The sequence below is a fragment of the Lithobates pipiens genome, unplaced genomic scaffold, assembly GCF_037356315.1.
Source record: "Lithobates pipiens isolate NorthernLeopardFrog02 unplaced genomic scaffold, aLitPip1_a1.2 Scaffold_30, whole genome shotgun sequence".
NCBI lineage: Eukaryota > Metazoa > Chordata > Amphibia > Anura > Ranidae > Lithobates > Lithobates pipiens.
Genome location: NW_027507791.1, coordinates 65,931,481 through 65,954,373, shown reverse-complemented (window position 1 = coordinate 65,954,373; position 22,893 = coordinate 65,931,481). Strand labels below are relative to the sequence as shown.

At 44.0% G+C, this 22,893-nt stretch overlaps 1 protein-coding gene across 1 annotated transcript in view; it reads left to right on the top strand.

Annotated features, from left to right (window-relative positions):
* The first annotated feature begins 1,212 nt into the window (after positions 1-1,212).
* SNAPC1 (small nuclear RNA activating complex polypeptide 1) overlaps positions 1,213-22,893 on the top strand; it is a 66,357-nt gene continuing 44,676 nt past the window's right edge. Inside the window, exons 1-5 of the mRNA XM_077464373.1 lie at positions 1,213-1,304; positions 8,573-8,715; positions 13,392-13,551; positions 20,780-20,920; positions 22,305-22,409. Of these exons, the coding sequence (XP_077320499.1) occupies positions 8,591-8,715; positions 13,392-13,551; positions 20,780-20,920; positions 22,305-22,409 (531 nt within the window). The 5' untranslated portion in view covers positions 1,213-1,304; positions 8,573-8,590. The remainder of the gene's footprint in view (positions 1,305-8,572; positions 8,716-13,391; positions 13,552-20,779; positions 20,921-22,304; positions 22,410-22,893) is intronic.

Below are 22,893 nucleotides of genomic sequence, written 5' to 3'. Positions count from 1 at the left end.
GAAAGTGGTTAATCTAGGCTTACCTGTAGGTCAAAGTGGTTTGTAAGGGTTTACAACCACTTTAATTAATTGGCAAGAAAAAAGAAGCAAGCGGCGCAAATCTATAACCCCACAATCTGGTGATTGGGAACCCACTGCTATTAACCCAATTCCTTACTGTACATGTGTGAAATGCATTCAATCCAACAATCGTGTATAGCAGTGGTCATCAACCCTGTCCTCAGGACACACTAACAGGCCAGGTTTTATGTATTCCCTTGGGGAGATGCAGACTAGAATACTGCAATCACTGAGCAGCACATGCTATCACCTGTGATGTATTTCAGTTATCTTGCAAGCCTTGCCTGTTATATATATATATATAGATATATATATATATAGATATATATATATATATATGTTTGGGGGTTCTATGTAATTTTCTAGCAAAAAAAGATTTTTACATGTCGGAGAGAAATGTCAGAATTGGCCTGGTTGGGAAGTGGTTAAGGGCTGGGTGCATGGATTATTGGGGCAGCCCTAATGGAGCGGCCACCACTGATGATGCCTGAAACGCAGACGTGCCACAGCGCGTGTGAAGATCACGGCCTGATGCGGTGTAGGGTGTTCTTTTGGCGTGTTCGTCACACATAGGACGGTCTGTTCATGTGACTAGGTTGCCCTAAGGCAGAGATATGCAATTAGCGGACCTCCAGCTGTTGCAGAACTACAAGTCCCATGAGGCATAGCAAGAATCTGACAGCCACAAGCATGACACCCAGAGGCAGAGGCATGATGGGACTTGTAGTTTTGCAACAGCTGGAGGTCCACTAATTGCATATCCCTGCCCTAAGGTGTCTTGTGAAAAACGTGGCACAAAACGCACAGATGTGCGGTACCATGTTGCACCTAATGGCAGCACATTGTATAATAGTAATGTGCCAAGAGAAAAAACAGTGATCAGACAAGTTTTCCAACCCCAGTGCTATGTGCAGGGAGCTCTACACACCTGACAGCCCAACCACTCATGATTTAGGACACTTTTAGTAGCCAGGAGTCTGATTATTCCTCTGCACTGTCAGCAATGTTCCCCATAGAAGTGGGAGCACACTGAGCTCACTGCTAGGACACTACCCTGGAGCATTGCTTCCGTTTCACACATCAGCCAGAACAGAACTGCAGCTGGCCGCGAGGGGGCGCAGCTCGGCAACTTGCAGGTGAAAGCGGTGATCCCGCGGGAGCGAGCACGGGAGTTTTCTATTGAGCGTGCGCGCTAGCGAGAGCGTGTTGACGTCTTGGGCCGGGGGCCACGCAGCGCCGTATGTGTAAGTATGGCGGCGCAGTGTGGGAAGAGAGAATGGGGCGGGAGTTGTGTGTGTTGTAAATGGAGCCCGAATAGTGAGACTGATAGTGTTGTGTGTCAGAGAGACATTCACTGTACTGAGCGGGCTGTGTGTGACAACTCAGCTACAAATCCTATTCACAGGTTCTGTAGTCACCTCCTCAGGAAAAGGGGTCACTCTGGAGACACCCACCCTGCTCTGCTACACTGGGGCAGCCTGTATAGCTGGAGGCTACATTTATACAGACAATTTACATGTAAAAAATATATAAAAATGCTGTGTTCCTGCGCTGAGGATGGTGTAGGGGGAGGGGAGGGGTACAGCCAGCCTTAGAGGGGTGAATGTCAGTACCCCCCCCCCCCCCCACACACACACACACACACACTAACCACTCGAGGAGCAGCCTATTTTTTACACTTGGTGTTTACAAGTTACATTTATTTTTTTGCTAGAGTGATTAAAAATTGTTAAAAAAAAAAAACTTAGAACTCCCAAACAGGACACCCTAGAGAATAAAACGGCGGTCGTTGCAATACTTTATGTCACACCGTATTTGTGCAGCGGTCTTACAAACGCAAATTTATTGGAAGAAAAAAAAAACTTTTTTTTTAAATGTAACCACCTTCATGCCATGCACTTTTGCCCCTTCCTACCCAGGACAATTTTCAGCGCTGTCACACTTTGAATGAGAATTGCGCGGTCATACAACACTGTACCCAAACTACATTTTTATAGTTTTCTTCCCACAAATAGAGATTTCTTTTGGTGGCATTTGATCACCTCTGGGGTTTTTATTTTTGCTAAACAAACTAAAAAAAAAAAACATTTTTGAAAAGGAAAAAGTTTTTCTTAGTTTCTGTCATAACATTTTGTTTTCCCCTTCGCTGACGGGCACCGATGAGTTGGCACTGATATGTAGAATTGATGGGCACTGATATGCAGCACTTATGGGCACTGGCAGGCGGTACTGATTGGCACTGACAGGTGGTACTGATGGGCAGCACTGATGAGGTACTGACAGGTGTTACTGCTGGGCACTGGCAGACTTTATTATTGGGGCATTGCTGGGCACTATAGCTGCACGATTCTGGTTAAAATGAGAATCGCAATTTTTTTGCTTAGAATAAAAAGATTGCGATTCTCTAGGGTGTCTACTAAAAAGATATATAGAATGTTTGGGGGTTCTAAGTAATTTTCTAGCAAAAAACATTATTTTAACTTGAAACCAACAAATGTCAGAAAAAGGTTTAGGCTTCATGCACACGAGATGCAGATGCAAACTCTGCCAGACACATGTTTTTAAAAGCTGAAACCGGCGTTTAGAAACGCCCCTTTTGCCACGATGTTTACTGCGATTTAGCAGGCGTTTTACCACGTTTGCCTCTAGAAGTGTTTAGTTAAGCTAACATCATAGACCCTCGCCAAGCTCAAAAAACAGTATTATTAATTATTTCAGCAATTGAGTAGAGTGAGTAGCAGTGTACTTGTATTTAGCATGTCACTTGCCACGGCACCTGCCACAAGTTGTGGATTGTCCACTTGCCATGTCACCTGCCATGTCACTTGCCACGTCACCTGCCACAAGTTGTGGATTGTCCACTTGCCACAAGATTTGGATTGTCCACTTGCCACGTCACTTGCCACATCACCTGCCACAAGTTGTGGATTGTCCACTTGCCACGTCACTTGCCACAAGTTGTGGATTGTCCACTTGCCATGTCCCTTGCCAGTTCGCCTGCCACATCACTTGCCACGTCACCTGCCAGGTCACTTGCCACAAGTTGTGGGTTGTCCACTTGCCATGTCCCTTGCCAGTTCGCCTGCCACATCACTTGCCACAAGTTGTGGATTGTCCACTTGCCATGTCACTTGCTGCAAGTTGTGGATTGTCCACTTGCCACATCACTTGCCACCTGCCATGTCACTTGCCACAAGTTGTGGATTGTCCACTTGCCACCTGCCATGTCACTTGCCACAAGTTGTGGATTGTCCACTTGCCACCTGCCATGTCACTTGCCACAAGTTGTGGATTGTCCACTTGCCACCTGCCATGTCACTTGCCACAAGTTGTGGATTGTCCACTTGCAATTGCAGTTGTTTAAAAAATTTTTTATGGTTTTTCATCATTTGCAATCATTTTTGAGATTTTTTATGTCAAAAAAATAGGTCACCTTTAAAAACGCTTATAAACGAAAATGCAGCAAAACGCGGTAGCGGCGTTTTGCATCTGAAACGTGGAAACTTTTGAGTCTGAACCCATTTTTTTTTTTTGCTTCTGGAAAAACGAGGTTAAACGCAACTGCCTAAAAACGGCAAAAAACTAGACTGTGTACATGGACACAGAGGATAACATTGAATGGGTTCAGGGGCAGTTTAAAAAAGTGTCCCAACAGCCTCTGAACACGCGTTTAACAGCGTCTTGTGTGCGTGTTTAAGTGGTTAAACTTTTTTCACTTGCACACAAAGTCTATCCATTGACAAATTGTTATAATGTTTATACTTAAGTGCAACTGATAAAGAATGTTTTGATTCTTGGCAGACTGCCCAGTTTTTCCCTTCCTTTCTTTTGAGGGCTGTGGCTTCAGAAGAGCAGAGAGAATTCTTTGCATAGGAAGAATTGTGAAACACTTTAGGCAAGATTGCGATAACGATTCTTGACGATTAATTGTGCAGCTCTACTGGGCACTGATTGGCACATCTGATGGGGCTGTGCTGATTACAAGCACAGACCCCCCCCCCCCCCCAATTGGTCACAGCTGATCACGTGGTAAGAAGCCTCTGACAGAGGCTTCTTATCACGATCAGAGATGCGGCGCATCAGACTGACACACCACCCTAGCGATCACCGCGCTGTGCGGCCCTGCGTGCGCACGCCGGCATATTATCTTGCTGGATGTCATATTACGCCCAGTCAGAATGACAGAACCACTTCCTGGCTGTCAATCTGCTATAGGCCAGGCGGGAAGTAGTTAAAAAATAAGAAATCATTAACATTATTCCAATTTGTTTCTATATTGTGAAACATAATGTTACACCGAGTAAATGGATACCCAACATGTCTTTAAGCTATTTTTTTTTTGGTGGCAACACCACTTTAACGAGGAGGTCTTTTCCTTTCATCATTGCTCTCACTCTAGCGATCGCGGCGTAGCCTCATGTGTGCGACTTACATACGCGTTCGCTTCTGTGTGTGAGAACGGTGGGGTTGGGTGCTTTAAAACATTTTAAATTTTTTTCTTATTTATTTTACTTTTTATTTTTACACTGTCCCTTTTAAAAAAAAATTTTTTTTTGATCACTTGTAATAGAAAAAAATCATGACAGGACCTCTATAACCGCTTGCTGACCGGCCGCCATCATTATACTGCAGCAGGTCGGCTCATTCCCGCCAATCGCCGTAGCTGTATGTTGGTCCCTTTAGCAGCTATAGCAGGCGCACCCACTACACGGCGGAGGAGCTGATGCATGTGGCCAGCAGCCATGATGTCCACCGGCCACCCACGATCGCTCCTCAGAGAGCCAGAATGGGGGGGGCTGTCAATGTAAACAAACAGATCCCTGTTCTGTCAGGGAAGTAGAGAGAGATTGTCTGTTCCTAGTGATTGGGAACAGCCATCTCTCTCCTCCTCCTGTCAGTACACTCCCCCCACAGTTAGAAACACCTCGCAGGGAACACTATTTAACCCCTTGATCACCCCTTGTTAACCCCCTCCCTGCCAGTGTCAATTATACAGAAATCCGTGCATTTTTATAGCACCGATTGCTGTATAAATGTCACTGGTCCCAAAAAAGTGTCTGATCTGTCTGCTGTGATGTCGCAGTCCCTCTAAAAATCACTGATCACTGCCATTTACTAGTAAAAAAAGAATGAATAATAAAAATGGTTTAAATCTATCCCCTATTCAGTTTTTTTTTTTTGCTAGAAAATTACTTAGAACCTCCAAACATGATTTTTTTTTTTTTTAAGGCTGTTCTTGTGAAAGTGACATTTGACATCGCTGTCGTCATCCAATGGCATAGATCTGGTGGGGGCTATCATTCCTTCAGTCGACCTCCTGCCCAGCGGAATGTGGCGGGAGTGAGGGCACCTCTCCCATCGCCGATAAGTGATCTTGCAGCGAATCCACCACAGAGACCACTTTTATCTTAAAGCGGACGCCCGCAGATGGAAAAAAAACTGTTATGGCAGCTATTCGCTGCCATTCCAACAGTATTTAACGTCAAAGTAGCAACGTATTGTGACGTTGGGTGGTCCGTAAGTGGTTAAAAAGTACTGAACACTTGGAGGCAGGAAGGATCGGTAATGAGGGAAGCACAGCTGATACCCAGTATTTTCACAAGTACTGGTGAAAATGTTCCCGATACCGATACTTAGCGGTACAATTTGCGTCACTACAAAATGAAATGGTGTAAGTCAAACTGCAAAGAATCTCATGCCTTTCCCCCACCGCTCCTGTGTGTGAACCAGTTAGAAAGGGGAGCGCCATCTAGGTGGGCAGGTTATTAAAAATGTTATAACTCACATCCTGGAGATGATAGAAAACCACAGAGCTGGAGGAGATACCCACCCCCAAGCTGACATCACCTCCGCCCTAAACCCACAGGGGTCCCAGAACTTCTCCTCCAGCAGCCATGGTTGTCCATTATTGGTGGGACGGGGACACTATGTAGAGTTGGATTTGACTAGATGTGTACTTTAAGTACTTCTGGTCCCCCAATAACAGTTTTACTGCTACACGGTGGCACCTGTGCGCCATATCACATGACACGAATATGGGGCGCACATGCGCACTACCGGTGGCTCGCTCCCGCTGTGATCACACACGGTGAGTACCGCAGACTCTATGTCCATCGGTACCTACTGATGATCGAACAGAGAGGCAGAACGATGCTCAATGCAGATTGCTGTTCTGTCTGTAGGGATGGGATGGATCCTGTGTTCCTGACAAGCAGGGACAAGGATCAATGTCTTCCCTTAGTAAAAGCACCTTCCCCACAGTCTAGTAAAACACTGGTTAAGCACACCATTAACCCTTTGATTGCTCCTGATGGTAACCCTTTCCCAGCCAGTGCCACTGGTCCCCAAAAAGTTTCAATGTCTGCCGCAATATCGCAGTCCCGCTATAAGTCGCTGATCATCGCCATTACTAGTAAAGAAAATAAAAATATCCCATAGTTCGTAGACGCTATAACTTTTGCGCAATTCAATTCAATATACGCTTATTGGGATTGTCAGCATTTTTACACACCTGCAGGAATGACAACCTGATATGTGACAATATATGGCAACAGTATAATTGTATAAAACAAAACTGTACCCTTTTATCATTGAATAGCAAACCCTAAACTTCATTTGACTCAGAGGGGAGTCCTTGGAAAATGATGCCTTCAGTCTGCTGCAGGCAGAAGGAAAGCATTCATGCAGTCTCCTCTTATCAATGTAGTATTCTGACAGGTCACGAGGCGACCTGTACTCAATAGCAGGAAGATGAGTGTGGGGCGGAAGGCAGCAGTCTGATTAAACATTGTAAAACCATGATGGATTTTTATAATGGCAGATCGCAGGCTGAGAGGCGGCAGACTGATTAAGCTGGCCATTGATGGAGCGATTTTCTTTCCCACAACCATGGATTGCAGGAACGAAAATTGCTAGATTCCCACATCTACACAGTCAGTGTCTATTGTGAAGCTATTGTGTTTTCCTGGTGGGGGGAGCCATCCTGACCGTGAGAACACATGGTTACTATTGCTAGCAGCTATCGCCTCTGGCAATAATCACATGAAAAACTCCATCAACTTCTGTACAACCAGCCTGCATGTACACGGTTAGAATCTCGGCCAGTCCATGCTGAACCAGCCGAAACTCAAACTCCACTTTAGACTTGATAAGTAGGATGGATCTTTACAATGGTCAGCCACAGGGTGGGAGGCAGAATCAGGGGGCTAGGTGCACAAGAAATGTAAATGTAAACACCCCCCATCAAATCATTCTCTGCAGCTATTACCTTTTGTACCACCACCCCCTCCCTTTAGAATGTAAGTTCTACGAACGGGGCCCTCCTGTACCTTTTTTATTGTACTGTAATTGTGTTGTCCCCCCTACACATTGTAAAGCGCTGCATAAACTGTTGGCGCTATATAAATCGTGTATAATAATAATAATAATAAACTAGAAACATAAGAGATACAGTATAAATTCTGATTTATATAACTTTATATTTCTGAGCAAGCATTTCAATTTCTGTAAGTAGGTGACGGTATTGTCATTGTATGGGAAAATGGAAGTATTGTCAAGTACTGTGATCTCTTTGAAGCTCGGTTCACTTACATGCAAATCAGATGTGTTTTGAACCGCATCAGTTTCACATAACATCAAAGATATGAACCAAATCAGCTTTCAATGGAGCCGGTTCACATATATGCGGGCTGGTTGTCTTGCATACAAATGGCACACAATTGTCGGCCAACAAACACGAATGTAGGGATGTACTACAAGGAATTTCAGCTCTTGAGCACCACCATTTGGGCACCTTCTGTTAATGTCGTGTGTGGTGATCATTGATTCCGAGCATGCGTATTTGTACTTTGGACTTGTGTAACGGTCTTGCATACAAATGGCACACAATTGTCGGCCAACAAACACAAATGTAGGGATGTACTACAAGGAATTTCAGCTCTTGAGCACCACCATTTGGGCACCTTCTGTTAATGTCGTGTGTGGTGATCATTGATTCCGAGCATGCGTATTTGTACTTTGGACTTGTGTAACGGTCTTGCATACAAATGGCACACAATTGTCGGCCAACAAACACGAATGTAGGGATGTACTACAAGGAATTTCAGCTCTTGAGTGCCACCCTTTGGGCACCTTCTGTTAATGTGTGTGGTGACCATTGATTCCGAGAATGCGTATTTGGACTTGTGTAACGGACTTGTGTACACACGATAGGAAAATCTGACAACAGACCATTGTCCGCCGAAAATTTACTAGCCTGCCACCCAACATTTATTGGCGAAAAGTTGGCCAACAATTGTCTGATGGAGCGTACTAACGGTCCGTTTTTAGGCCAACAGTCTGTGATCACACAACTCCCTGCTGAAAATGTGTACGAGGCTTTAGTCTTGTTTTTATACTCTTGGCTTTATTAAGAAATTAAGTCCAATTAAAGGCAAACTGCATTGTATTAACCTGTTGTTGAAATCACTTTTTCATGTCATAGACAACTACTTTTCTTTCTTCTGAAAAACAGAGACTGTACTTCTTAAAGATGAATTTCTTTGGCCTGAAAGAAGATTGTGAGACCATTCTTAGCCGCTTCCAGGCCACAGACAGCGTGCGATATGAGGTATTCTTGTCAATATGGAAAGAACTGAAGTTTCACACCATATTCTTGTAAGTATTCACCACATTTCATCTTTTGTTGGAGGGCTTGAGGTAAAATTATTCATTCTGAGTTATATTAGGTGTGTGTGTGTGTGTGTGTGTGTGTGTGTGTGTACACACCATGTTAGCATTATATAAGATGACTATGAACCTATTAAAGATCTCATTGGGTTCCAGCGGGTGGTAAGATGTAGAGGTGTGATCTAACCACTCAGCCACGGGTACATAAACATCCTGACACAGCGAAGCCAAGCAACAGGTTTTCTACATAAGAGGAGGAAGGGGAAGCTTATCATGTGGTCGTACAATAGTGATTGGTTTTGTCAACTGCCTGATGGATTGTTGTTCTTCCTGATGATGTGAAATGACTTTCAAATGTTTCTAGAAATGGCAGTTATGATCTCCTTTTCTATTAGACAGGAAAGGGATACAAAACCTCTCTACCTGTTAACCCCCATTATAACGACCTTCAGAAGACCGAATCTGTCTGTCCACAGCTAAATACTTTCCATATTGTAATAGTTACTTATAGCTCGGCTAGTTCTCTTCTTAAAGGGTTCCCACTCATGGGCATCTTGCAACTGTAAATTTAGTGTCTGCCATTGCTGACCTCAGTGGAAGTCCCTATAATTCTCTCTGTGCAACTATTGTATTCCTATATGGGGTTAATACCGCTTATGATAGTGTTCTAAATTTGTATATTTCTCATGCTTTGCTTTATATTTATATTTTTTCCACATTTACATACAGATCATGCTTTCCAGTTAACGTTACAGTTGCTGGGGTTGGGACAAACAATATAAAACTGACAGGAGGTGCTTAGAGTGGACAGCTTTTATTTGTTTGGTTTTAAAGCAAATCTTCACCCTGTGAGTAAACTTACCTCCAAGCCGCCCCTTCCGTACATTTGGTACATTAATAGTTTCTTAGTTAGTAAGGTTGAATAAAGACACCAGTCCATCCAGTTCAACCTGAGTGAGTGTCTACAATTGTCCCTATCCCTGTACATTGCACACTCATGTCTGTCCCTACCCTCAAGGAGCCCACAATCCAAGGTCCCCATTCATATACTAGGGCCAATTTTGGACAGAAGACAATTAACCTACCTGCATGTCTTTTTGAAATGTGGGAGGAAACCGGAGTACCCAGAGGAAACCCACGCAGGCACAGGGAGAACATGCAAACTCCAGGCAGGTAGTGTCATGGTTGGGATATGAACCAGCGACCCTTCTTACTGCTAGGCGAGAGTGCTAACCACTACACCACTACGCTGGCTTTTTTTTTTCTTGTCTACCTTTTTTTTTTTTTTTTTTTTTAATGAAAAACGTGCAACCTCCCTCCCCCCCCCCCCCCCCCTTCCCCTGTGCACAGTGCTGGCTGTGCCTCCTGGGATATGCACATCATTTAAAAAAAACAAAAAAAGAAACGTTTGCCTTGAATGAAGTTGTGTTAGCCCTCTGAAGAACAATCTGTGGTGGATGACATTTCAGAGCGTGTTTCACAGGTGGTGAGAAGATGTTATGTCAACTCCTCACCGCCTATTTCACTTTAATATGTTGCATTTGCTGAGCGGTACTGCCTGTCAAATGATACTGCAGGGATCATTTTGCCACGAAGCGATACAAAGCACCATGGCACGTGCAAACTCCTGTATGGCTACCTTTACAGCTAAAAGCGCACCTACCCACAAGTTTAAATGATTCCCAATTGGCTAGATCACCAAGTGAAAATAAAGGAAAAAGAAAATTAATGCAGCCACCCTATGGAAAAATTGCTAACTTGCAATATAATAATTTTTCCTTTTTGGGTTTCATACCCTTTTAATAGTGGGCATTGCATGTAGTGCTTAGTCTGCTGATTAACTACTTCAGCCCGGAAGGATTTTCCCCCTAATGACCAGGCCATTTTTTGCGATACAGCACTGCATCGCTTTAACTGACAATTGCACGGTAGTGCAACTTTGTACTCAAACAAAATTGATTTCCCCCTTTTTTCCCACAATAGAGCTTTCTTTTGGTGGTATTTGATCACCTCTGCGGTTTTTATTTTTTGCACTATAAGCAAAAAAAGTTAAAATTTAAAAAAAAATATATATTTTCTACGTTTTGCTATAATCTCCAAAAACAAAATTTAAAAAACAAGTTTCTTCATCAGTTTAGGCCAATATGTATTCTACAATTTTTTTGTTATAGCAACTACAAAATAGGGGATAGATTTATGGCATTTTTATTATTTATTTTTACCAGTAATGGCGATGATCAGTGATTTTTAGCGGGACTGCGACATCGGACAGGTTTTTGGGACAAATTACATTTATACAGTGATTAGTGCTATAAAAAATGCATGGATTACTGTATAAATGACTGTCAGGGAAGGGGTTAACACTAGGGGGCGATCAAGGGGTTAAGTGTGTCTGAAGGAGGTGTTTCTAACTGTGGGTGGGGGGGGGGGAGTGGACTGACTGGGAGTACAGAGAGATTGCCTTTCCTGACTAGGAACAGACGATTACACTGTACTCCCCTGACAGAATGGGGTTCTGCTTTGTTTACACTGGCAGATACCCCGTTCTGCCTCTCTGTGGAGTGTTCATGAGTGGCCAGCTCCGGTGCCGTGCACGCGCCCACTATATCTATTACACAAAGCGCCTTACTGGTACAGCGATTTGAGCCATAGAGCCACCCTGCCACAGTATAACTGCGGCGGCTGGTGGGCAAGTGGTTAAAGAGGGATTCCACCAAAAAAAAAAATATTAAAAGCCAGCAGCTATAAATACTACAGCTGCTGACTTTTAATAAATGGACACTCACCTGTCCCGGGTTCCAGCGATGCCGATCGATCGCTCGGCTCTCGGCTGCTGCCGTCACCATTCTAGGTGAGGGAATCAGGAAGTGAAGCGAATCGGCTTCATTTCCCGGTTCCCTACTGCGCATGCGCGAGTCGCGCAGCGCAATAGGAATTCTCCGCACTGTCACTGGGACCCGTGTGTGTCCCAGCAGACAGCGCGGCAGGACAGGAAATGGCGTAGACTCCCATGGGAGTCTATGCCCGGAAGTGGGTGTAAATACCTGTCTTTGACAGGTATCTCCACCCCCCTCCCCCCTGAAAGGTGCCAATTGTGACACCGGAGGGGGGGGGGGGGTTCCGATCAGCGGAGGTTCCACTTTAGGGTGGAACCCCGCTTTAAGATTAAAACCACTGTAGGGGAAGAAAAAAAGATATTGTACTAGCCCTGTGCAAAAAATGTTTTGTATGTATTCCTGAGACAACCACAGAGGCCTTATCAGGAGCCTACCAGTACAGGCCAAAAATAAGCATTATGGGTGGGATAGTCCTGACTTTCAACCCCCCCACCACCCCTTTTGCAACGTGGTTGTTGTTGTTTTCTACAGTTGTAAATGCATTTGGAAAGGATGGTTGGTAAAATGGGATGCAGGACTTAAAGCAGAACTCCAGCTTTTCCTCCCCAAAACAGATACATGTAAATGAATCACAACCCCACTGTCATTTTATCTGTATCTTGCCTACTTTAGCTGTATACAGCTGGTTCCTGTGTCTATGTCACTCCTCCTGGCTGAATTTCAAAGTTCTGACTTCCTATTTCCTTCCTTTACCAGTCCTGATACTACATGTCCCATCATGTTTTGAGCCTCTTTAGATTCAGGGAGGGTTCAGGCTCTGGGAGGGTGTGATCTGTCAGGTGGGACTTGGGAGGTTTGGGCTCCTCCTGTAGGTGTGACTGGACGGGACTGAATGCTAATTAGGATGTATTCCATACCACCCACCATCAGAACTGTGAAGGAAGTTACATCATTTGCAGAGTTTAAAGCGGAGGTCCACCCTAAAGTGGACCTTCCGCTCATTGGAATCCTCCCCCCCTCCGGCGCCACAATTGGCACCTTTCAGGGGGGAGGGGGGTGCAGGTACCTGTACAGTACAGGTATCTGCACCCACTTCCTGGATAGCTCTCTGCGGAAAGGGGCGTAGATTACGCCCCTTTCCGAAAGTCCCCCGCTGCCTGCTGGGAAACACACGGATCCCAGAGACAGCTGGGTCCATCCTCATTGCGCAGCGCGACTCGCGCATGCGCAGTAGGGAACTGGGAAATTAAGCCGAAAGGCTCCACTTTCTGATTCCCATACCCAAGATGGCGGCGGCAGCACCCGAGAGACGATCGAGAGATCGGCTTTGGGTGCCGACATCGCGGGCGCGCTGGGCGGGTAAGTGTCACTATTTTAAAAGTCAGCAGCTGCAGTATTTGTAGCTGCTGGCTTTAAAAAAAAAAAAAATGCGGACTCCCGGCGGACTCCCGCTTTAAAAGACTACAGAGGGATGTGTTCTAGGCTAGAGATGCAGCAGGAAGTGGCTGTAAGGCCCTCAGTCTACATCCAGGCTATACAGAATGTCACATGGTGCAAAGCCTCAATTAAACCCAGAATATCAGAGGATCTGTGGACATCAGAGCAACATGGTACATATTTATTATTTATGCTGGGGCTGATCATTCTATTCAGTTCTAGTGAAAAGAAAGTTAGAGTTCAGATATAAGTCCCAAGTTGTTTCATTTTTTTATTTTCTGATCAGTTGTGAAGTAAAAAATTCTTCTAGTATAACACAAAAGTGTGTGAGTAGGGGGCAACTGAATTAAAAAAGCACAGAAAATTATTTTTATGTCTTTTTCATTGCAGTGGTGGGATGAGGAATCTTGAAAGCAACAGATTCAGCAAAGAAGCATTATCGGTGGTATGCCCCTATTTCCTGCCCCCATACACATTTCAGATACGTGTGGGAGCTCTCTATCTATTGTATGGTCTGTACAACACCCAACTCTGTGAGCCCAAGCAAAAGGTAAGATACAATTGTTGGCATAAATTATGTGTATAGCAATGATCTTAATTATTGTTGGCCATTCTTGTAGGAAAATTATTTAGAAACTGGTTCGATAGTTTGTCTACCTGTAACTCTTTTGGATGTGTTCTGGAACTTCACTAGTTTTAAATAGGGTTGAAAGGAGTATCGCATGCCAGGACACCCACATTCCAACAAATTGCCATAATAAAGTCATGTGCCATGACCCTGTGAGCCTGTCTTCCTCCAGCTTCTGTGCTGACTCATTGAAGTTTTCCATCAGACTTACAGTACTAGGACTGTACTAGTACTAGGACTAGCCCCCGTTAACCAATGCAATTTGTCATGTGATTTGGCGGTTCGAAATCGCATTACAAGTCGCCCTCCATTGCCAGCAATGGAACCGTTGAAATTGCCACAACTCCTGTCACAGCTACTTTTGAAAAAGGTTCTTGAGCTACTTTTTTCTGATTTCATTGTGACTTAGACGTAATGAAATTGGAGGCTCACATCACACTGATCTGCAGCTTTGAAATTGCGCTGAAATAGCGCAATTTTGAAGCCACAGCATTGGCAGCCAGGGCTTAAAGGTAATCTCCAGACAAACATTAAATGTAGCTTTTAAGCTTAAATGAGTTGTAAAGGCAGAAGGTTTTTTGTCCTACTGCATTGAATGCATTAAGATAAAAAGCCTTCTGTGTGCTGCAGCCCCCTAACACTTACCTGAGGTCTCTCTCTGTCCAGCGATGTCCACGAGTGTCTCAGCCACCCGAGACTCTCCCTCCTGATTGGCTGAGACACAGCAGTGGTGCCATAGGCTCCCGCTGCTGTCAGTCAGTTATTCAGCCAATCATGAGAAAAAGGGGGCAGGGCCAGGCCACAGCTCCATGTCTGAATGAACACAGGGAGCTGTGCCCCATAGGAAGCTGCTTGCTGTGGGGGCACTTGACAGGTAGGAGGGGCCAGGAGCACTATTTTATAAGTTGAGCTCCAGTTATGTATTCATTAAAAAAATGTGAATGTATAACTGTCTTAAAATTGGTGGTAGTAGTAATCTGCTGTACAGTACAACATTTACTGAGAGAGGTAGGGTTTATGAGGATCTGATTCATACTGTGTACTTTATGTGATGGTAAGAAACATGCTGACAGAAGGAGAGAAAAGAAAAAAAATGTACACTCAAATAGTAATGTGTGTGGCTAGCTTAATGTGGTAGTGTCTGTGTAAAGGCCACCTTATACTCTCTTCTCTAATGATCCTACATCACTTTTCGCAGCTGCTACCAAAGCATCTGCTGTCAGAGAGCCTAGAAAGAGCAGTGATCTTATTCCCTATGTCATGTGACAATGCTTGGGCTTATCAATTAGCTGATTGACCCAAGCACTGCATAATGTTATGAGGTTATGTGCTCCTCTATACCCAGAAACAGTATTTCTCTTATATTCACCGACTGACACAGCTTCTCTCTTTAGACCATTGGGTTGTTATGTCACTTTCAGAAGAGCACTAGGCATTACATGTTAACATGTGATAATAATACTAGAACTTTCTAGTTCCGCCCAAGGGGCGGTCCCTTAGGTAACAACCCCTCAGCATGCTACTGCAGCCTCAGTTTTATTTTGCCTAGTGAAGGGGAAGGACCTAGGAACCCTGCGGGCCCACCGATCCGTGGTTTTTCTGCAGAAGCTTTGCTTTTTGCGCAAGATGAAAGACCCTGTGATCTGCTATCAACAGGCTGGATACTCTTATCCTTGTAGTCTCCCCAGCCCGACCAGCAAGCGTGTGCAGGTCGCAGCTATGAGCTAGGCTGGCCACGTACCTCAGCTCCAGAGGTGGTCGGTGAGCTTTTATGCTCCGAGGCGCACATATGACCGGGCTACAGATGTCTGCGTCACAGTGTGCCAAGGCCAGCAGCCACCCTGTACTGATCAGACAGTGGGTCTTTTAATGGAATGTCTCCCAGCTCTTCAGGACTGGTAAGTATTGGCTCCTGTGTTGGCATTGCTACGGCAACGTGGGATCGCAATTGTGGGTTACTGAGACTATCTCCTCCTGAGAGCTTCTTCCGCCTCAGAGTTAGAAGAGGATGTGGCGATCACCATGCAGACCCTGCAAGAATTTGGGTGGCTGTTGGACCTAAAAAAGTAGGTGATAGTACCGAGTCAGCATTTGGAGTACCTAGGCTTGCTGCTGGATTCCAGGGAAGCGAGAGTGTTTCTCCCTTCAGACAAGCTGCAGACTCTCAGAGCCGCGGTAAAACTGCTGATGAACCACAAGTGGTCGTCACTGCGCTTCTGCATGCAAGTCCTGGGATTCATGGTGGCCTCCTTCGAGGCAGTACCATATGCCCAGTTCCACACCAGAGTCCTGCAGAAGGAGATCTTGACAAAGTGGGACAAATCTCCAATGTCCCTGGATCGACAGATACAGATGAGCCACTTAGTCAGGGGTTCCCTGATCTAGTGGCTGAGGTCCCCGGTGCTTCAGTGCGGGAAGTTGTTCCTACCTCTGAAATGGATAGTGTGATGGTAGTTCAGTCGACTTAGGGCCTCTGGTCCAAGGAGGAATCCAAGTTGCAGATCAGTCTGCTCGAACTGAGAGCGATCAGGCTATGCCTCTCCACATGGTCAATGAGACTACAAGGGTGTCCGATCAGGATCCAGTCAGACAATGCCTCTGCTGTGGCATACGTCAATCACCAAGGAGGAACAAGAAGCTTGGCCGCCGCACGGGAGGTCGCTCACATACTTCGGTGGGCAGAGCGACATGTACCGGCCCTGTTGGCCGTTTACATCCCAGGTGTGGAGAACTGGCAGGTGGACTATCTAAGTCGTGAGATGCTGGACCTAGGAGAATGGGCGTGGCATCTGGAGGTGTTCAGGCTACTGTGCCTGCGGTGGAGCACACCAGACGTGGATCTTCTGGCCTCCCGTCTCAATCGGAAGGTGCAGAGATTCGTGTCCAGGACGAGATCCGTGGGCAGACGTGTCAGACGTGCTGGTGGCTCCGTGGGATCTGTACCAGCTGATCTACGCCTTTCCTCCACTGAAACTGTAACCACGTCTGTTTTGCAGAGTGGAAGCCGAGGGGATCCCAGTAATACTGCTTGCCCCAGATTGGCCTCAGCGTCCTTGGTACGCAGACCTAGTGCGCCTGGTGGCAGATACTCCCTGGCGACTGCCGTTGTGAGAGGACCTTCTGTCTCGAGGTCCAATTCCCCACCCTGCTTTACCATCGCTGGCTTTAACAGCATGGCTATTGAGAGCCAGGTGTTGAGGAACCGGGGTCTGTTGGACTCGGTGATCCCAACTATGTTGAGCACGGAAATCTTCTTCTCGGAAGATATGTCTTCGTACCTGGAAGGCCTACATCTCCATGTGTGAGGAGAAAGGATAGCGTCCGCGCTCCTTTTCTATATCCAGGATCCTGCTGTTTCTTCAGCAAGGGGTGGACCAGGAATTGGCGTTAAGCACCAATAATGGACAAATATCAGCTTTGGCTGTCCTTTTTCTCTGGCATCTCACTCTCTAGTGGGAACTTTTGCTCAAGGGATGCGACATGTAATCCCTCCGGTGCGTCCACCGTTACCCCTGTGGGATCTGAACCTGGCATTATCGGCGCTTCAAAATCCGCCATTTGAAAGTATCAGAGAGTTTCCCCTGTGTCTCTTTCCCAGAAAGTGGTCTTTCTAGTGGCCATCACATCGGCCAGGAGGGTTTCGGAAATGGTGGCCTTGTCCTGCAAGTCGCCCTATCTCGTTATCGACAAGGATAAGGTGGTGTGGTGTTGCGTCCGCAACCGTCTTTTCTGCTGAAGGTAGTCTCGGCGTTTCACATCAATGAGGACATTGTGTTACCATCTCTGTGTCCTAAGCCTTTCCGGTCACGACCCACTCCACAAGGGCAGTCGGAACTCCTTGGGCCTCCCGACACCAAGCGTCTGTCACTTAAGTGTGTAAAGCGGCGATCTGGTTGTCTGTCCACACTTTTACCAAGTTCTACAAGGTAGATGTCAGTGCATCGGGTGATGCCTGTTTTGGCCGAAAAAGTTTCGCAGGCGGCTGTATAGTTGCAATTGCATATGCATTTTTTTCCTTTTTTCCTGTGTCTTTGGGGTAAAAATGCAGTACCTTTAAGTTAATGCACTGTTGCATTCTTTGCTGCAGTTTTTATGTACGGTTTGAGGGTAGTGCTTCTCTGTTGAGGAGCACCCTGTTTTTTTGTGGTGGTTATTCCACACACTGTAGTTTTTGTTTTTGTTTTTGTTTTTTTTGTGTTTTTTTTTGTACTAGCTCCCACATGCCATGGTGGATGTAGTTTTTTTATGCTGTTTTCTCACCCCTCGTTTCGGCACTGCTTGGGGACGTCCCAATAGTCTAAAGAGAGAAGCTGTGTCAGTCGGCGAATATAAGAGAAAATAGGATTTTTTGTACTCACCGTCAAATCCTTATACAAAATAAGTAAGGAGTTGCATAGAAACATGTATACACATAAGCAAATAGACATTTTCTGATTATCAGTATGTACATTACATTCCTTCACACTGTGGGGGGGGGGGGGGGGTCAGAGCAGAGGGCTGCAGACTGACAGGCAGCAGCTACTATCTTCTGCTCGGGTAATTGTGAGACCCGAGCCATTGGCAATGTTCGATCACTCTGTTCTCAGCGGGGCAGATGCAACATCGGACCGATGCTGCGTCTACCTAGGTAAGTATGATGTGGGAAAAAAAACCTTCTCTTTTAATGACCAGGCCATTTTTTTATTTATTTTTTGCGATACGGCACTGTGTTACTTTAACTGACAATTCCGTGGCCGTGCGACGTTGTACCCAAACAAAATTGATGTTCTATTTTTCAAACAAATAGAGATTTCTTTTAGTTGTATTTGGTCACCTATGCGTTTTTTTATTTTTTGCGCTATATACAAAAAAGACCGACAATTTTGAAAAAAAAAAAAAAAAACTATATTTGTTTTCTATAATATTCCCCCCCCCCCCAAAATGTAAAAAAAAATAATTTCTTCATCATTTTAGGCCAGTATGTATTCTTCTACATATTTTTAGTAAAAAAAAAAATCGCAATAATATTGATTGGGTTGCGCAAAAGTTATAGTGTCTACAAAATAAGGGATATATTTATGGCATTATTTTATTTTATTTTTTTTACTAGAAATGGCGGTGATCAGCATCTTTTAGCGTGACTGCAACATTGTGGCAGACAGATCGGACACTTTTGACACTTTTTTGGGACCAGTCACATATATGCAGTTATCAGCCCTATAAAAATGCACTGATTACTGTATAAATGACTCTGGCAGGAAAGGTGTTAACACTAGGGGGTGATCAAGAGGTTAAGTGTGTCCTAAGGAGGTGTTTTGTGGGGGAGGGGACTGACTGGGAATACAGAGAGATCGCTGTTTCTAATAACTAGGAACAGACAATCACACTGTACTCCATTGACAGAACGGGGATTGGCTTTGTTTACACTTACAGATCCCCGTTCTGGCTGTCTGTGGAGCGATCGTGAGTGGGCTCCGGGCGCCATGCACTGTATCTGTTATTGCGATTCACGCAATAGAGGTGCCCTTCTGCAGTATAACTGCGGCAGCTGGTCAACAAGTGGTTAAAATAATTACATTTTGTTGCCTAGCAGCCTGAAATGCAGAGTTTTTGTTTTATCCAGCTGTATTGACTATAACATTCAAGTGAAAGACAGAACACCAACATATCAGAAAAAAATAATCACCTTCTTAATGGCACACAAAGCCATGTGTCTTTCAACTGTGATCAGCTGTGGTCATTTTGATTATCTCAGCATGAAAATAACTTTCCTGGAGCATTTCAGTCCCAAGTGTGGCTGTCATCCTTGAAAATCTAATCATATAGTAAGTTGCTTATCTGTACATTACCCCATTTACTTGCATCAGTTCTGGCTATACACGTATACCAGGATATGTATATAAGATGTACACTAAGGGATTTCTTGATATATTGAAGTGAAACCTGTAAATCAATATATCCCTTGGTGTACATCTCATATACGTATTCTGGTATACCTAAATAGCTAGAAGGATAGAAGGATACAGGTAAATGGGGTAATGTACAGATAAGCAACTTATTATATAATTTGATCTTCAAGGATGACAGCTGCACTTGGACACCAGTAGAGGTCTCACTGGGCCAATTGTATAGTGATGTGTCATAAGAGGTTACATAAGTCCCCGTCATCCAGCAAAGGAATTTAGGGAACCAAACCTATCTATGACCATGAGGAAAAAATATATATATAAATATATAAATATATATATATATATATATATCTCTAGTACTAAATATACTTAATAATATGTCCATGAATATTAACAGGTTGACATGAAAAATATTAAAATTGAATTGCTAGTGTGCATTCAAAATGAAACATTAAAGATCGAATTAAATAAAAGAATAGAGAAAAAGTAAAAGAAAAAAAACTTTGCATTTTGAGAATCCAAACGAGCCCATGTACTTTTCAAACGTCAAACGATCATGCGTATCCAAGGCTTTTTTTTTTTTTTTAACTATTTTCTATCCTCAGCTTAACACGCCTCCCTATATTAGAGTACCTCCACTCTGTATGTAGGAGCAACAGAGACAGCTTTGCACAGTAGCTTTGTCAGTCTGGGGGGAGGGGCATGTTAGGATGTACTAGCAGATTTAAACACACTAACAAATTGTAGCCAAACTCCAGCTAATACTTTATGAGCAGTTTCCTTTATGGGATAAAAAATGTTCATAAATCAATAAAAGCTGATCATTTTAAACATCCCTGTCAGTGTTAAATGGTTTGTCTCATTACTGTAGCTGCTAGAAATGTAGGAGAGTTTGTTCTTTTGAATAACAGACATACTGGCAGGATCTCCAGGTGGAAAGAAAGCCTAAACAAGAAAACAAATTCAGCCATTGCCAACTAAAAAAAAATGATAAGCTGCAATATAATAAATGTTTACTTTTGGGTTTAATACTGATTTAAGCCCTATATTACTGTGGGAAAGCGTCATTTTCTTTATGTACTAGAAAGGTGCTCTGCCTACACTTTGCTGGAGTGTAAGCAGACGTTGGGACAAAAAGTATCTTATCTGCCAAGAGCAGATTTGCCACCTTTCAATTCTTGTATAACTTGCTGGGGACCTTTTTTCTTTATGGGACTATGAAATCAAATTGTGTCTGTCTTGTTTTTTTTCACCTTCTGCAGATAAGAATAGCTTTGAAGGACTGGCCCGAGGTGGAAAAGTTTCATCAGGATCTGGTCAGCTCTCAGCATTTAGATGCAGTGTACATCTTTCGACAAATGCGCCGCTACAGAGCCTTTTATTTTACGGCGATGCCCACAATGGTAATTTGGAGGAACATAAAGAGAACCAAACAGATGATATTTTAGTTCTATGGAACAGCTGTATTTCATAATCATTTTATGATTGAACACAGCTGTTTTGCAGTAATTGTCAAGGGTTAAAGCCAAAGAGTAAACACCTGGCTTTGTGAGTAAGGCCCCTTTCACACGGGCTGTCCGATCAGGTCCGCCTGTCCAGTTTTCAGGCGGACCTGATCGGGCCATCTATTCACCCTTATAAGGTGGCGGATGGACATGTGTCCGCTGATATCCTCCAACATCTGATCCTGTCTGCCATATCCAGAAGGCTGTGGTCCTATTTACCATCCGTCGATTGGATGAAAACGGACAGGCAGTCCGTTTCAGCCAATCTCTTCATAGAGGAGAGGGGGACTCTGACAGGTCCGTCTCTGCACAGAGAGCAGAGATGGGCCTCTAATCCACTTGCTCAGCAGGGATCAACGGAGCAATCCCCACTGATCAAGTGGATCTAACCCGTGTGAAAGGGGCCTAAATGGAGAACCAGTCTAAAGAAAAGCTAGATTTGCAGTATGTGTGAAAAAACTATGAGTGCAGACAGCACAAAGTATTTGCCATTACCTCAATTCTTCAGAATCCTTTTCTGTGCACTTACCAGCTGGTGGCACTGCAGTGAAATGTTTACAGATACATAGACGTATATGTCAAGGTAAAATAAAAAAGAAAATGATTTAGTACATATCTGGAAAACATTTCCTTATGTTTTATCCCTTTAAACACAATGCAAGTAGAGAAAATAATAGTTGATGTGCCAGAAATAAAGCATGCTCCCCCCTTTCTCCCTGACATGCCGCCACAACACAAAATTTCTAATCATGTGCTATCAGCTCTGCCCTATGAATTGCCTGAAGTGAAGGGGATTGTGGTATGTTATTGAAAAGGCACGAACAGCATTGTTATGGAATGTTATATACATATTTTTTTATCATACAGACTTTTTTTCCATATGTGTGTGTCCCTTCAACTTACAGTATCTCACAAAAGTGAGTACACCCATCACATTTTTGTAAATATTTTATTATATCTTTTCATGTGACAACACTGAAGAAATTAAACTTTGCTACAATGTAATGTCTAAACCGCTGGCAACAAAAGTGAGTACACCCCTAAGTGAAAATGTCCAAATTGGACCCAAAGTGTCAATATTTTGTGTGGCCTTTAATGGTTGTGTGTTGAGTTATTTTGAGGGGACAGCAAATTTACACTGTTATACAAGCTGTACACTAAAATATTTACAAACATGTGAGGGGTGTACTCACTTTTTGAGATCCTGTACATTTAGAAAGTATAGGACTAATCTGAAATTTTTTTAAAGCTATCTCTGACTATTTATCTTCTTTTTCTTCAGCTGACATTCAAGCCACAGAAGAGCATACCTGTTGATGATGGTAAAGAAGAGTTTAAAGATGTGAGGGACAGGGTCGCTGATCTCATTACTACTGAAAGTGTGGAGGTATATGAATTCTTCTAAATATTTAAGGGGCATCAGAAATGTACATTTGGTTGATGGCAACTGGGAGATTTTATTTCATGTTATTTCTGCTGTGTAGGAGAGATCTCTCCCCTTGGTATCTCTTCAGTGGTAGAACAGGAATGGCCCAAACCTCCTGTTTTCCCATTAACAACACAGGATCCCGCAGGGCAAGTGAGATCAACTAATAACTGGTACTAAAGATGTTTAGACCTGTGAACGCAAGCACCGTGATCTCACCACCAGTCCCTGAGAGTTCTAAAACAAAATTTTAGATTTTACTTAGCTCAAAATATTAGTATTCAATTTTATCTAACCATTTGGATGATCTGTAGGCATCAAAACATGTTTGTAAATGCTCAAAATCGTTTTGATACACTCAGGACCCCTTAGTCCAAGCGCACTGTCCACATTCAGCAAGGCTCAACTTTATTGGCTTGGCAGTAAGATCCACCCTTTCTCGAGC